Source organism: Phodopus roborovskii, unplaced genomic scaffold (assembly GCF_943737965.1).
Source record: "Phodopus roborovskii unplaced genomic scaffold, PHOROB, whole genome shotgun sequence".
Classification (NCBI taxonomy): domain Eukaryota; kingdom Metazoa; phylum Chordata; class Mammalia; order Rodentia; family Cricetidae; genus Phodopus; species Phodopus roborovskii.
In genome coordinates, this window is record NW_026126618.1 from 8,265,848 (window position 1) to 8,280,802 (window position 14,955).

General features: G+C 37.7%; 1 protein-coding gene across 2 annotated transcripts in view; it reads left to right on the forward strand.

Moving 5' to 3' along the window:
• The first annotated feature begins 2,995 nt into the window (after window positions 1–2,995).
• Dcn (decorin) overlaps window positions 2,996–14,955 on the forward strand; it is a 36,640-nt gene continuing 24,680 nt past the window's right edge. Inside the window, exons 1-2 of one of the 2 annotated variants that reach the window (XM_051206344.1) lie at window positions 2,996–3,339; window positions 6,932–7,175. In XM_051206344.1, the coding sequence (XP_051062301.1) occupies window positions 6,956–7,175 (220 nt within the window). In that variant the 5' untranslated portion in view covers window positions 2,996–3,339; window positions 6,932–6,955. Of the gene's footprint in view, window positions 3,340–6,923; window positions 7,176–14,955 lie in introns of those variants that run through there. The other variant, XM_051206346.1, reaches the window with a different exon arrangement.

Sequence of the window (14,955 nt, forward strand, 5' to 3'; positions counted from 1 at the left end):
AGGCAGAAGAGAACCAAAGTGAATATTTCCAAACACATATTTTTCCTGAAACTTATCTCAAGCTTCAGTAAATTCCACCCTACCTCTTTTCTCTGCTGAGAAAGAAATCCGTCTACCTTGTTAAGGTACAGAGTGATGTAAAACCCTCAAGTACTGACTTTATTTTGTTCCATCAGTCTAAAAGTAAAACAGATCATCTCATAAGTTTCTGAGGAGAGTCACCTGCTTGCAGACCTCTTAGAAAACAAAAGGTGTGAAGCCTCCTCAAAATGGCCCTTGACTGTATGAGGATTGCAGTTGCTCTAGCTGGTGGGATGTCAGTGTGAGTGCAGCACAGTGTGGGCAGACTTAGCAACAGCTCTGGTATTCACTCTGAGCTGGACTGTTTCACGTGTCTACATGGCAGCCAGGGTTTCAGTGAATCCAGCACTCAAACACTGCAGAGCTGGGGTGCTTAAGCAAACAATCTCTTCAAAGAGCTGATTCCAGCCTTTGAATGCAGATATGTAGATTCCACTGATGGTGCACTGATCTTGCTTTTACTTAACTGTATGACTTAGTGGTGAACTAGTTTCTTGCATCTATAAAAGGATATATATATATATATATATATATATATATATATATATATATATATATATATGTAATTAATTTGTAAAAAGATGAATCTCGATAAATGTGTGGAAATTTAAAGTTGTCAGTAAATTTTTAAAACATCATGAAAATATTTGTTTCTCTCTATATATGAATGAACAAAGTTTATGCAGTATTATAACTTCTTGAAACTTTTTTAAAAAATTAGATAATGATTAAAATGGTCTGTGTGTGTGTGTGTGTGCGTGTGTGTGTGTGTGTGTGTGTGTGTGTGTGTGTGTGTGTGTGTGTGATGCAGTATGTGCTTGAGGCTTGAGGAACTGGTTCTTTACCTCTACCTTTACCTGGGTTCCAGACAGGGAATTGACATCGTAGGCTAGAGGAGTAAATAACCCTATCTTCTAAGCTTTTTCTCTGGCTCTGGTATTGAACTCCAGCACAGCATTGAGAATGAAAAGACATGCTGTCTCAGAGATTCAGTAGTAACTCTCTCTGGGTTAATGTTTAGTCCCCTTAAGATGTGGCAGAGCTATGCAACCGAGATTGAGAATTGCTTGGAGTTGCTTTTGCTTTGCTTCTTACCAGCTGTGTAGGCTTGGGCAGGCCACCGGCCTCCAGTTTTCACATTTGTGAAGTGTAAAGAGTAAATACTATCTCACCTGCCCGGCTTAAGAGAAAACTATGTAACACACTAGAAAATGAAGGAAGGCAATGTTTTACAAAGAGCTTACACTGAAAGGGTCAGGCCTTAAGTAAATTGTTTTTAATCTATTGTCTTCTTCCATGTTTCATCTAAGGCTATAAATTGAGTAATGATATCTATGCATCCCACAGGTGCAGAAACTGAAAAGCAGAGGGGTTATGGGAGTTGTTTAATTCATAAACTTGTTGCCACAGGGAAGAACCCAGATGTGAACCTTGAAGCCAGTGACTCCACTAGTAAAAATGAAATGATGTATGTGTCCCTTTCTGTTCCTCTTTTTTCTATCCCTTTGCCTTTCTTTCTTCTTCTGTCTTGCTACTATACTAGTTAACGAGTACTGTCATAATTTCCCATGATTCACTCTAGATACATTCAGTATTGCTAAGGAACATATCAGGGATTAAGAAGGATTAATGGTCACAGTGCAGCCCACGGTCAATATTTGACTGTCTTTGGTAATTCAGAGAATTTCTGAGATAATTTCCTACATATTTTAACTATATTAGTTTGGGGGACTCTGTATGCTCTTTGGGAGTAAGACATGTGCATAAATAACTGTAATATGAACAAGGAGTCATCACATGTAAAGGTAGAGATAAATGGAAGGAACATTCAGAAGAGAAAATAAATTAATGTCCTATGAAAGGTCCACGTTTTAAAACCGATGTCAGCTAACACTTGTACTTGTCTTTTTCTAAGACACCAGTATAACCCAGTATGTTGTCACTCACTGCAAAAAGGGGGTGGGTGGACAAAGAGTTAAAAAGCAGGCAATTAGACTTGGGAACAGAGTCAAAGTAAGTGTAGCTACATCCTCCTCCTCCTTCAGATTTCCTCTCAAGAATTTAAACCCTTCAAGCTTCATAAAGCTAAAGAATATTTACTGTAAAAGCATCTCCTTAGATGGCTAGAGGGAGGGAAGAGGGAGGGTGGGAGGGGGGTCTTCTCATTTTTCACAGATGTTGATTTCAAGTTCCCACCTGGTAAGAGCCTAGGGCCCCGAGAAGAGGCAGGTCAGAACCCGGGCAGGCAAATAGAACACCCCACAGCATCCAGAGATGGAATTATAAAATCCCTCAAACTTTTTCCAGTGGCTAAACAAACATCTCCTTCTCTATTGAACTTTCTCTCGTTCTTTTGCCCTATTTACTGAAATTTGGAAATAGCCACGAAAAGCCCTGACTACATACAATTCCCATCTATAGCAATCATTTCTAAATTATAGTAGCATCAGCTTCTTGTTTCTATGTGTTTTATTTAGCAACAGCCAAGGGCAGACAATAAGACCGATTTTTAAATCGTGGGTAATAAAAGTAATAAAAGACACACTTTCCAGATTAAATCCTGGCTTGCTTCCAGAACACCCCAGAAATACATTCAAAATGCACAGAGAACTGCAGAGCACTTGAACTTCAGAGCCCACGGGGCGTTCCATGTGAGGCTCTGTCATCTCCGAAGACCACGTTTAAAACAGCTACAAGATTCACTTCATTCCATTTCCCATGCCCCCACATCTCCAAAGCATGAAAAAAAAAAAACCGTTATTTCAGAAGGATAATAAATACTACTTACAAACAAGGCTGGAATGGGTGGAGAGACAGAGTGGAATGGGGTTGGGGGTGGGGAGACAAAACTCTTCATTTACAATCTTTTCGTGGGGGGAAAAAAAAATAAGACAAATTTCAAACCAAGCTGCTCCACTAGACTACAAAAGCAGTTTGGAATGTTAGGCGGATGCAAAAGGAATAAAGCAAATGTGGAGGGGGGAAAAGGAGGCCGATAAAGTTTCTGGCTACAATACAAGAGACGTATCATTACCATATGATCTAATGTGGGTGTCAGCTGGCTGTGCTCATTGAGTGAAACCTTCGTTTTGAACTGTGCTATGGAGTAGAGGCTGGAGGTTTTCAACCTAGTGACAGTCACAGAGCAGCACTACCCCTCCTCCTTCCACACCTGCAAACTCTTTTGCTTGGGCTGAATAGTTAGTGTAATTACATCTCAGCTCTGAGGGCTCCCGTGGCAAATACCCGGATTAAAAGGTATGGCTTTCAATAATTGTCCTGAACTCTGCTACAGGCTAATAAAACTTCCGGTAAGTGGAGGGCAGAAAGAAACGCCAGGCGCGAGAGAGAAATGAGGAAGAAACTGTGCTAGACTTTTAAATAATCTTTATGCAACATTAGGAACAAGAGTTGCTTGAAAACAGAAGTTCAGTACTCGGTAAAATTGTAGTTTGAATGTATTGTGTTAGTGCTTTCTCTTCTGTCCTTGCAAAGATGCTTATTAAAAACCTGTAAGTTAACACCATGACTATCTATATGGATGTTTTTGAATATGTACTGATGAAATGCTTTGCTCTTTGTAAACTGCTAGCAGAAAAACATTCTAAACTTGCCACTGCTTGCGCCTAGATGAGCTATTTAAGGATGTATTCCCCTGCTGGATTCTTGCATACTTCACAAACCTTTAAAACCTCAGCAAGCGGACTGTCTAGCTCTAGAGATATAATGTCTATTTCTGCAACACCAGAAATGAATATAAATTATTGCCAGAGAAGTGAAAAGCAACACTGAAAATATTTATGTTAAAGATCTGAGATAATACGTCACATTCTTTCTTGGATATCAATAAATGTTTCTGTCAATATTTTCAGTGCAAATGAACCTTCCTAGGAGGCACATTGACTATGAGGTGAGGGTGAGAGCTGGTTCTCATTTTAAGGTTAAGCATAGTAATCAGGCTGGTTAAATGTGTCCAGTGATCTCAGTGCCTATGGCTTTTTCTTCCTGTTTTTGTTTATTTTACCAGAAAAAAATGAAAAGAAAATATGAATTTTATAATCACTCTTGTTTATGGACAAATGCTACTCTGATTGTCCTTTAATTATTTCTGTTGTTACTGGACTTTTGAGTTCAGCAAATACTGTGGGATTTAAAATTTGTCCTGAATCTATAGACACTCTTGATACTTAAGTGTTAAGTTTTGACTTTGAGACAACCACCAAGACTATAAACATTTTTATTCAAATGTTAATCTGGACGATATGTCTAATTAAATTGGAGCCAGAAGTACTACTTTTGATGAGGCATTTCTGAACAACAGCAACCATTATTAGTGGAAGAGAGCAACTCTACAAATATTTAAGAGTAGCAGTTTCCATGAAATATGAAAAGTGTGTGGCCTCTGTTACAGTCCCCTTTCTTTGTATATGGACAACTTCTTTTTGCTGTTCTATTTATCACAAAAGGAAAATAAAAAGAAAATAATGAAGAAATCATAAGGATCCTTGGCAAATGTTAATTGCTCTAATATCGGAGATCTTTGAGTATCATAAAAATTGTAATAAGGAATTTAATGGGAGAATTTGAATAAAATTTATAGGCATGTTTTTCTTCTCTGGGATAATGGAGATAACACTCACACACACACACACACACACAGAGAGAGAGAGAGAGAGAGAGAGAGAGAGAGAGCAGCAAGTAGCTGAAATGGTATGCAGCTTTAATCTAAAGGAAGATTTGTGCAGAGAGTTTGCACTATTTTAACAAGGGTAAACAAATATAAACAATGAGTGTTCCTCTGAGCCAGCGCTTAGCATTTCCTTTTTTGGGTTGTTAGGGAAGCCACCAGGCATTTCGGGTCTGGAGAATGGATTACCAAGAGACATCTGCACTAACTCTCCTTGCCCTCATTAAAGCTGAGATTACTTTGATTCATTTTTCCCCTCCTAAAATTACAAGGCATTAAATATGCAAGGCCAGCACACTTGTGGTAAACCATAAACATTGTATTTTAATGTGAAACAGTTAGAAGGCTTCTCCTTTACTGTGATCCAAGAAAACTCCTTGTCAAAACAATAACCTCCCTTTAAGAGAGACCCAGTAACTCAGTGGGAATGGGATGCTACAGGACACTTGGTAGTGAACTTGGGGCAAGTTATGACCCCTTTCACTGAAAATCACAGCCCTCTATGGCATGTGCTGTTTTGGAGATACTCAGTATTAAATATAAGCTAAGAACGAAAGGGGAATTTTTAAAATTTGAAACATTTTTTTTTATCCTAGTGTATCTGGCAAAAGCTTCAAGGATATATATTCTGTGTCTGTTCAAAGATGGTTTCTTTTCTTATTTTGTAGTTACTATGGGCAAATACGACTCAAATGGTCATTTATTTGTATTTGCAGAGGTGTAGCTATACAAGGGTAAATGTATTATTCTAAGTTGAGATCATGAGTTTAAAAGTAACACCCAAAATATGTTTGGGGACATGTAAGAGCTGCAGAAGGAAGGATCTGAAGCCAAACCATCTCAAAAAGAGATTGCTTGGTCTCCATTTAAGCAAATGGACTTTGTTATTTAGACTGTTCACTTGGAGTTATTTAATTCATATCTAAATAAACTGAAATTTGGTGTAAATATACAATTTGTGTTTTAAAGCATCAGACTTGGTTTCTTGGAACAAACGGAATGCACTGTATTGTTAAGAAAGTGATGGTCGGCTGAGTCATTTGTGTTCGAAATATTGTGCAAGGCATGGGTACAGACCAAGGAATAACAAGGCACGCCCAGAGAGAGCACATCCGCTAATGCGGGGAAAGAGAGAACACAAAACACATTACGATATGTGATAAGTTCGTTAAGAGAGGTCAGAGCCCTCTGCTTGGGATCATAGAAGAGTCAAAGAACAGCACCCTACTTGGATGAGTCAGGGAATACAGGAGGGAAACCCAGAATCTCACATAATCTTTAAAGTTCCTCGGACGGTAGGTAATCAAAATGGCAAGAGGGTCTGAGTATCAGGGTTGATGTCTATCTTGGAGAGAGAGATGGAGAGAGAGATGGAGAGAGAGAGAGAGAGAGAGAGAGAGAGAGAGAGAGAGAGAGAGAGAGAGAGAGAGAGAATGCCGAGAAATGTAGCTTTAACTATCGATTGGTACCAGATAATGAACAGTTGCAATCAAATACAACCCAGGGAGCATGGTTAACATGACGAGTCGTGAAATGTCAACAAATGGCGGCAGTAGAAGTGAACTCCGTGAAACCTAAGTTTTATAAGTTTTAGACAATGACTTGGACAGCCATGTGGAAAGTGGTCTGGTGTAACAGAAATGTTCAGAGCAGAAACGAGTGGGACTCTCTTACAATGACTTAGGGAAGGGTTGAGGAAACCTAGGCCAAGGAAAATGCAGGAGGATGAACATGACTTGATGAGATGTCTCTGTAGGAGTTGGAAATGTCTCAGTGTATACGTAGAGATTTATTAGTTGTGGTATGGCACTGCTGAGTGAGCACGGAAAAATCCCGACATGATTTCTTACTCAAAAAACAGCTGGCCAGTGATGTGGCACCTCATCATAACCAGACCCCAAGATGGAACAAGTAATTTAGTACTCTTTTGCTCTTTTGATTGCTCCTGGTAAGTAAATGGGTTATGTGTGTGCTGTGATCACCTTTATCACCCTTCAAAGACTTTTTTTTTTTTTTTGAGTGCCTGACTTCTTCACAACAAAGTGTTATTTTCTTTATTTTTCTCTGTGCTGACTCTGCTATGAGATACTATGTAAGAAACAATACACGAGTTAAGTGACAACCTCATGCCAAAACCCTTCTCTTTGCTTTTCAGGTTCGCAGGCTGCCAAAGTACATGAGATAACCATGAAGGCAACTCTCATCTTCCTCCTTCTGGCGCAAGTCTCTTGGGCTGGACCATTTGAACAGAGGGGCTTATTCGACTTCATGCTAGAAGATGAAGCTTCTGGGGTAGGCCCTGAAGACTCTGGCCTGCCTCCTGATCTACCGCACCTGGAGCCCCTGGGCCCCGTGTGTCCCTTCCGCTGCCAATGTCATCTTCGAGTGGTCCAGTGTTCTGATTTAGGTAAGTGAGTCAGACCAAGCTTGTGCATCTTCTTCATGGAACTGGATTCTCTAAGTGTTTGCTATGTGCAGGATTTATCCGTGATTGCAGAAGTGAGACACAGCGCCATCTAACGAGGAGTAAGGGAAGCTGTCAAGGAGAAAGAACTAACTCAGACTAGGACTCTTTTGCTTTTGCTTCACACCCCACCATACCAACCCCACCTAAGTCCTTAAGTCAGTCTGCCAACTTTGCAGTCTGCAATGAATTGCTGAAAAAATAAAATCTTCCTGACTTTAACACACCTCCCCTTTCAAGTAAGATGTCTACCAATGCCTCATCTTGTAGTCTGTTTGCAGGGTTTCTTTTTCTGTTTTTTTGTTTTGTTTTGTTTTTTATTCTTGATTTGTTTTCTTAAGATTTTAGATACTAAGAAACCATGGCCAGCCCCTTTACTCTTTACAGGGTCCAGGCAATGGAGATTAAACATGACTAACTTGCAAAATATGCAGTTATCAGAAGCAAAACAAGTCAGATTGTGCAACAGTAATTTATCTTTCAGATACATAAATATTCCCTTTATCCTCCGGTCTGGGTTTTCTTCTTACCTTTGGCAGTTTGCAGCCAGGATGATTATGGTCTTTAGAAAATTTCAAAAGAAATAATTATAACTGCAGTACAATGTAAATACCCAGCATAATCTTGAATCATGAAATTCTAGCCTAATACACCAAAGACAGCTGACTTATCCTTTTTAAAGTAAAAACTGGCCTGGAATTCCAAGAGCCACATGCTTAAAAGATAAATCTTCAGAAAGCATGAAGGCTCAGTGGTTGGGTCAAATGTCAATGAACTTGGTTCCCATGGCAGCAGCTTTTCCTTTCTTCCTCTTTACTTGTATATTTTCTTACCATAAACGAAAGAATGAGCACACGTGTGTCATTCCTTATGAGAGGACTATCACAGCGTAAGAAGGGGCTTCTGTAAGAAGCCCCATATTTATTCAGGGCCATATTTCGCAGTGAAAGTGCCATTGATATTAACCAAAGGAATACACTATACGAAGGTGCTCAGAAAAACATAAAATGGTTCACTATCAATGACTGAGAAACATTTATCTCAATCGCCTTCAGTGCTGACACAAACTGTACCCACTTAAAAGTATGCGGATGCTTCCAAAGGCTATAGACAGTTCATTGATCCATCCATTTATCAGATGTATTACACATCTGTGGCATTTCACGGGTGGGGCTATGAATTAGTATCAGTTCCCATGGCTAAAGTTTTCCATAGGACCATCCTTGTCAGGGTTTCTAACAAGGCAGAGGAGGTACAATGTCCAATCTTTAGTCAACATTACCTATATGTGATAGAGTATAAGCAGATAGTTTCCATATAAATGCTTGACTGTGTGTTTCCCACCAAGGATTATTCAGATACAAGAAATTAAAATGGAGAAACTAAAGCCCTGCCATTTGTCTGAGAGGAAATGGAAACGCTTCTGGAAGATGCTTGGAATATTTGGCCCCGGTGATAATTCTTCAGGGTGCCGTCATGACATGCTTCTCTAGGGCACAGAGACCTGAGAAAGGAAACATGAGTTGGCCATAGACAGTGGCCAAATTCTTTTGCAAATTCTGTTGCCATTTAGTTTTGAGTTGAACCAGAATCCAGTTAAGACCCTTAGCTTATCTTCTTTCTTTAGCAGAGAAAGAACACTTAATTGACAAATGAAGCAGCAAATGTAGTCTGAACTAATTAAAAAGGCCAACTGTTATCAGTAAACTGAAAGCACTACTCGTTCCTTTTATATTTACTCTTAAATATATATATATATATATATATATATATATATATATATATATATACTCTTGTAAGATGTGAGTACACTATGGGTACCATGTAATATTTTGGTACACATATACATTGAATACATTGTAAATATGTTAAATATGTCCTTCTCAAACATTTTTTTACTACATCATGAAGAAACTCCAAACTTTTTCTTCTAGCATTCTGAAATATATAGTACACTGTAGCTACCTAGAGTTGCCTGACTGTTCAACCTACTGCAAAACATCCTTCCCTAACTGAACATAGTAACCAGGGACAATCAGAATTTTCTCCCTAGCCCATTCTATCCAGCTCCTGGTCATGACAATTCTACTCTTAACTTCTGTAAGTTCAGTTTGCTGAGGCTCCACACAGCGTGAGATCATTCAATGCCTATCTTTCTATTCCTTGTTTGTTTCACTGAACACAACTCTCTCCAATTTTATTCATGCCTCAAAAGACAGGAGTTCACAATTTTTAACCAGAAGCAGTCCTTCGCATATGAACATCACAGTTTTTCTAACTATTTACCATGTCATGCATGCTAGATATAATATTGTAACAAATTACAAAGCTTTGGCTTGGAAAATGAAACGGTAGAGGCGAGGGATGGCCTACACAATGGAGAAACATATTTGCTAGCTATAAAACTGTAGTTATTTTTCTTTCAGAACATATAAGGGACTCCAAAGATCCACCGCCAAAAAGGTAAACGAAAGCAGGAATGAATATGTCAGCACTGAGGTTGTGCCTAGAAAGCCAGTCTCAGTTATTCCAGACAGCTTCAGCTCAAAAAATCATAGCAGCACAGACTGCTATTCATAAGACTGAGTCCTGGGGGATCCAGTCCCGACCAGACTTCCATGACATTTGGTCCTGTTAATATTTGGTTACAAATGAATGGCAGACCCAAATTGAGAGCAAACTTTCTGATTGCTTGCCAGATTTCTTGTTTCAGGTCATAAACTAACTGAAAATGTTTAAAGGCTGCCGTGCTTGAGGGGCATCCATCAATGCTAACAGTTACAAGTTTTTAAATGAGCAATAGATCAAAATACACATTTCTCAGAAGTGACCCATTAATACATGAAGAAAAAACCACTACTAAAGATCACTCATTATCAAGGAAAGGCTAATTGAAATTCTATCACCTGACAGCAGTAAGAATGACTTTATCAAGAATACTGGGGCTAGCCAAGGCTCAGGAGCATGTCAAAAAAGGAAGGCCTTAAACTCTGTGGGGAAGAATTTAAAAAGAGCATAGTCCCTGTGGAGGGAAGTATGGGGGTCCTCAAAGCATTAAGGGTAGCACAATACCTCTAGCTGTCCTACTCCTGACTATGTGGTAGAGAGGTACCTTCATGTTCCTGTTCACTGTAGCCCAATCTACAGAGGCATGAAACACAGAGCTGCTAACAGAAAGTATAGAGGTGAATGTAGCTCATTCTCTCCAAAACATGGACAGTTGCCTGATTTTGATCTTGAGCAGATGTTCTATTTTGTGTGTATGGTGTCATGGAGGAAGACAATATCTCTTGCCTATGGACTCTGGTTCAGCTATTCATGTTGGGTTTATGGGCCATCAAAGAATGATTTGGTAATAACTTTAATTTCACTGTTAATATGCATGAGTCCTGAAACATCACACAACACACTCATTGTCTTATGTTTAATTTTTTAAAAATTAAGAACATAATGAATCATGTTTGAAAGACATTTCAATACCTTTAAAATCATTTAGAAGTGGAAAGTTTTTTTGTTGTTTTATTGGTTTTTATTTTTTGTATATACAGATAGCCTTGAACCTAGTTTGCCCCATATATATATATATATATATATATATATATATGTATGTATATATATATATATATATATAAAACAATATTTTAAAAAGCTTATTTTCCCATTTAGTTAATGGACATGCATTTTATTTTGCTAAACAAGGACTGGTGTGTGTGTGTGTGTGTGTGTACTACTTACAATAGTAACTTTTATAATCAGGCTATCTCATAGATGAGTAGAAATTGGTTATCTCCTATGTACATGCCTCATGAAACTACAAAGACAGGAATGGTGAGAAAAGCCTATATTCTCAGCTACTCAGGAGGCTTGCAATTTCAAGGCCTGTTTGGGTTTGGGCTACAGAGAGAGATGGGGTTGTAGATCAAAAGCCATTCTAGGCAAATAAGGATATATCAAAATAAATAGTAACGATATTACGCTCCCATGACCTATCACCTGCTCTTATAAACAGTGGGGATTATCTTTAGTTTAACTGACAGCAGTTAGCCATCAAATTGAACTTTAGCTCTAAGGTATTTCTATCTCAGTGTTTCAAATGAGAACAGACAGGCTCGTGTGCTAAGCTGGGGTTTAGTCATCTTTAATTCATGCCTGGATTAATTTTAATCCAAATCTCTGAAGCCAAAAGTGGTTTTAAAATATCTGCTATTTTATCAATATACAAAAAACTGGAGTATATCTTTGTCCCCATTAAATAGGATGAAGTTGATTAGGGGAAGATTAAGGGTATAACCATTTGTTAGGAAGCATGCGCTAAATGAATTGAAGGCTTCCTATCCATACAGGGATCTCTGTAGATAAAATCTGATGGCCCTGGACTTCATGGAACAGCATTAAAAACAACTCTAGTCTTTGCTGACAAGAGGAACCAACTTAAGGTTATGATGTTTCCATGAAAAATCTATGTTTTATATACCTGCAAAATAGACTATAATCTCCAGGACAACATTTATTACACTCTAATCATCAGCAAAACAATTAGTCTAAATTCATTCTTATTGATAATAATCATAGATAATAAGAATTGAGACTGGCTTTCCACTGATTTTTCCCAAAAGCCCTATGAAAGGTAGCATTCAAGAATACTTTTCAAGTCACTGACAGCTTATACAAAATTTGGGGGGGGGCATAAAATGACTAAGAGGACAAACAATTATTGAAATTAAAATCATAAGAATGAAATTATGTAAATGTCTTTAAATAAGCAAAATCTGTATAATAAGATAACAACTTGGAGATTAAGATCACTTGTTCTTGAGGAGAACTGATATTTAATTCCCAGCACTCACATGGTAGTTCGCAAACATCTGTAGTTCTAATTCCAAGAGAGATCCCATGTTCAATTTGGAAGTCCATCAGCACCAGAAACACATGTAGTACAAAACATGCATAAAGGCAAAACATCTACATACTGTCAAATCAAATCAATAAACCTTAAAAATTTCTAAGTAGGATGAAAGAATTTTTTTTTTAATCTACTTAAGCACTTCAACTAGTCTCAAGGAATTACACTATATTCCTCTTTCTTCCTCTTTCAAGTAACTTTGAGGTAAATTCCAGGTGTTTCATATAATACATATCAAGTAAACATATTTTTGTAATATATATAGTGAAATCAATAATGGAAATTAAATAAAATATTCACAACTAGTTAACATTCTAAATTAACATTTCTCAATATGTATACTTCCAATGAATCTATAAATACTAAAGTGTTCATTACACACCTAATTATTGTTTATAATGGTCCAATTGTAGTACATACATTAAACAATTCTGGCGAGAGGTTTGTGTCATCAATGACTAAACTGAAGGTCTCATATGTGCTAAAGCACATGGGCTGTGAACCAGGGCCATTCTCCATTTTTAAAAGTAACTCTTAAATTTTCTTTAAAATGAAGTCCCACGAATTTTCCTTTGGGTTCCTTCCAGGCCATTTCCTGAAAAAGTTGAGGTTTTTGTTGGTTCCAAACTTATTAGAGTATCTTGACTCATTTAAAGTGAAGGTGTAACTCTATTTATGAAATTCAGAATTAATTGTGTGCACTGATTTCAGTCAATATTTGTCCATGAATGCATATCTGTGTCCCATTTAGCAGCTTACAGTACATCCTCCTCCAAAAGAAATAACATAACACCCAAAGAAGTCATTAATCCTGACCCAGGACCATGTAGAACAAAGAGAACAATCTTCTTCAGGTACACATGTGACCAAAGATGCATTAAAAATACACTACAATCAGAGAAGAGAAAGGACTTCATTGGTAGAAACAATGGAAAGGACAGCAATGGCAGAATTAAAATGAAGAATCCTATAGCCAGTTTTGTCATAACACATTGGAGGAAACAGAAAACTGTAATAGCAATAGGATTTGGAAAAATTTTACAACACAACATGGCAGAAGAAGTTTCAAGACTGTACTGATGAACTCTTCAGTGTACGACCACAAGGCAGCTTGATTTTTTTAAACTGATGTGTCAGAAAGAAACCTGTGTACAGCCAGAACAACTTCAAAATGGAAAACCAGTAACAACATTTTTCTGTTTATTCTGAATTTTTAGGTGAACATGCAACGATTCTAAAAATCTAAGAATGCATGCATTAGTCTCTGGTTTGTAAGGAGTGTGGGCTCAAGGCATCACTGCTCCATGGTGTGATGTGGATGGGTATTTATAAAGGAAACAAAGAATAAGCTCCAAAGGGTATGAGAATAAGAGTGATGGCTGGGAGGAGTTTCTTACCAAACATCCATGGTATGAACAAAAATGGGTTTCTAGAGTCGACCTTAAGTGCCCACAGTGCAGTAGTGGTGGCGTGTATGAATAGCATACCAGCTCCTTCTGGACTGAGGATTCAGACCATCTTGGTTCTTGGTCTGGACTGAGGATTCAGAACATCTTGGTTCTTGGTCTAGCTTAGCTATGAACTATATTGGAAATTTTACTTCTCCTGTCTTATTTATTCAGAAAAAAAAGACGCTTCAATTAGGTTACTAATTACCCTCCCCCTTTTTGTTTCTGGGGCAATTTTTTTTTTCTTTTAGACAAGAGCTCACTATTTAGCACTGGCTCTCCTGGCTCTTGACTTGCAGACCAGGTTGTCCTCGAATTCTTAGAGATTTTTCTGTTTTTGCCTCCAAGTTTGGGATTCAATGTATCTTCCCACCAAGCCAAGACAAATAGATGATTTTCCTTTTGAATTTGAAAATAGCCTATCACTTAATACAATTAAAACAATGTTGGCTAAAATAACACAACCTTTCAGCACCTAACAATTCAATTTTAGAAGGAGATACTTTTAAAGGCAAGAAATAAAATAAAAGCAGAGAATGGTCTCTGAAGTGCGCGCGCGCACGTGTGTGTATGTATGTGTGTGAATTTACATCAAAACTAGTTAGACTAACATTTATTTTTCTTATTTTAATGTAGCCTTGTAAAAATTTGATAGAGTATACAACAAGCAACAGACTAGCTGACAATTAAGGCTCTTTCCCTTTGGGATATCCCAAGGAACTCATATATTGGGTAATTTACCTATTACATTTTTAATCTTTGAACATACCAATTTATAGAATCTAGACATGAAATGTATAGAACTTAGGGGGAATCTGGCATAAGAACAGTTTTTTTTTCTTGAGGGGTACAGATAAATTGACATACAAATATCATATTGGATGCCTGGAGGGTTGTCTTTTAGCCACACACTTTACACCTCATTAGAAGTTTTGTTCATGCCATTAGGTACTTTCAAAAGTTGACTTGGTGAAATTAAGTTACTACAATGCTTTATGTTTCAGCATTTATCAACAGTCCAATATGCTGTCAAAGTGCTGCTGTAAAGCGAATAATTTCTAAAGCTATCCAATTCAAAGGAATGATGACAAACTACTGAGGTTGGCCAAATGGATATGAGTCCATTAGTAATTCAGAGAAGATGCATAAGTGTTAAGATTTTTATCACTAAAGTAGATCTCCAAAAGCTAATCTGCATGTACCAGAAGTATGAAAGAGTATTTTTTTTTTCTGCTAAGTCTTCAGCTATAAAGCATATGCCTGGGTGAAACAGTTTCTGTTATACAGTTCAAGGGTGACCACATGAATCAAAAGATAAGCATTCTTTCCTTACATGTGTGGGAATTCATGTCAGCTTGACATTGTCCAAATG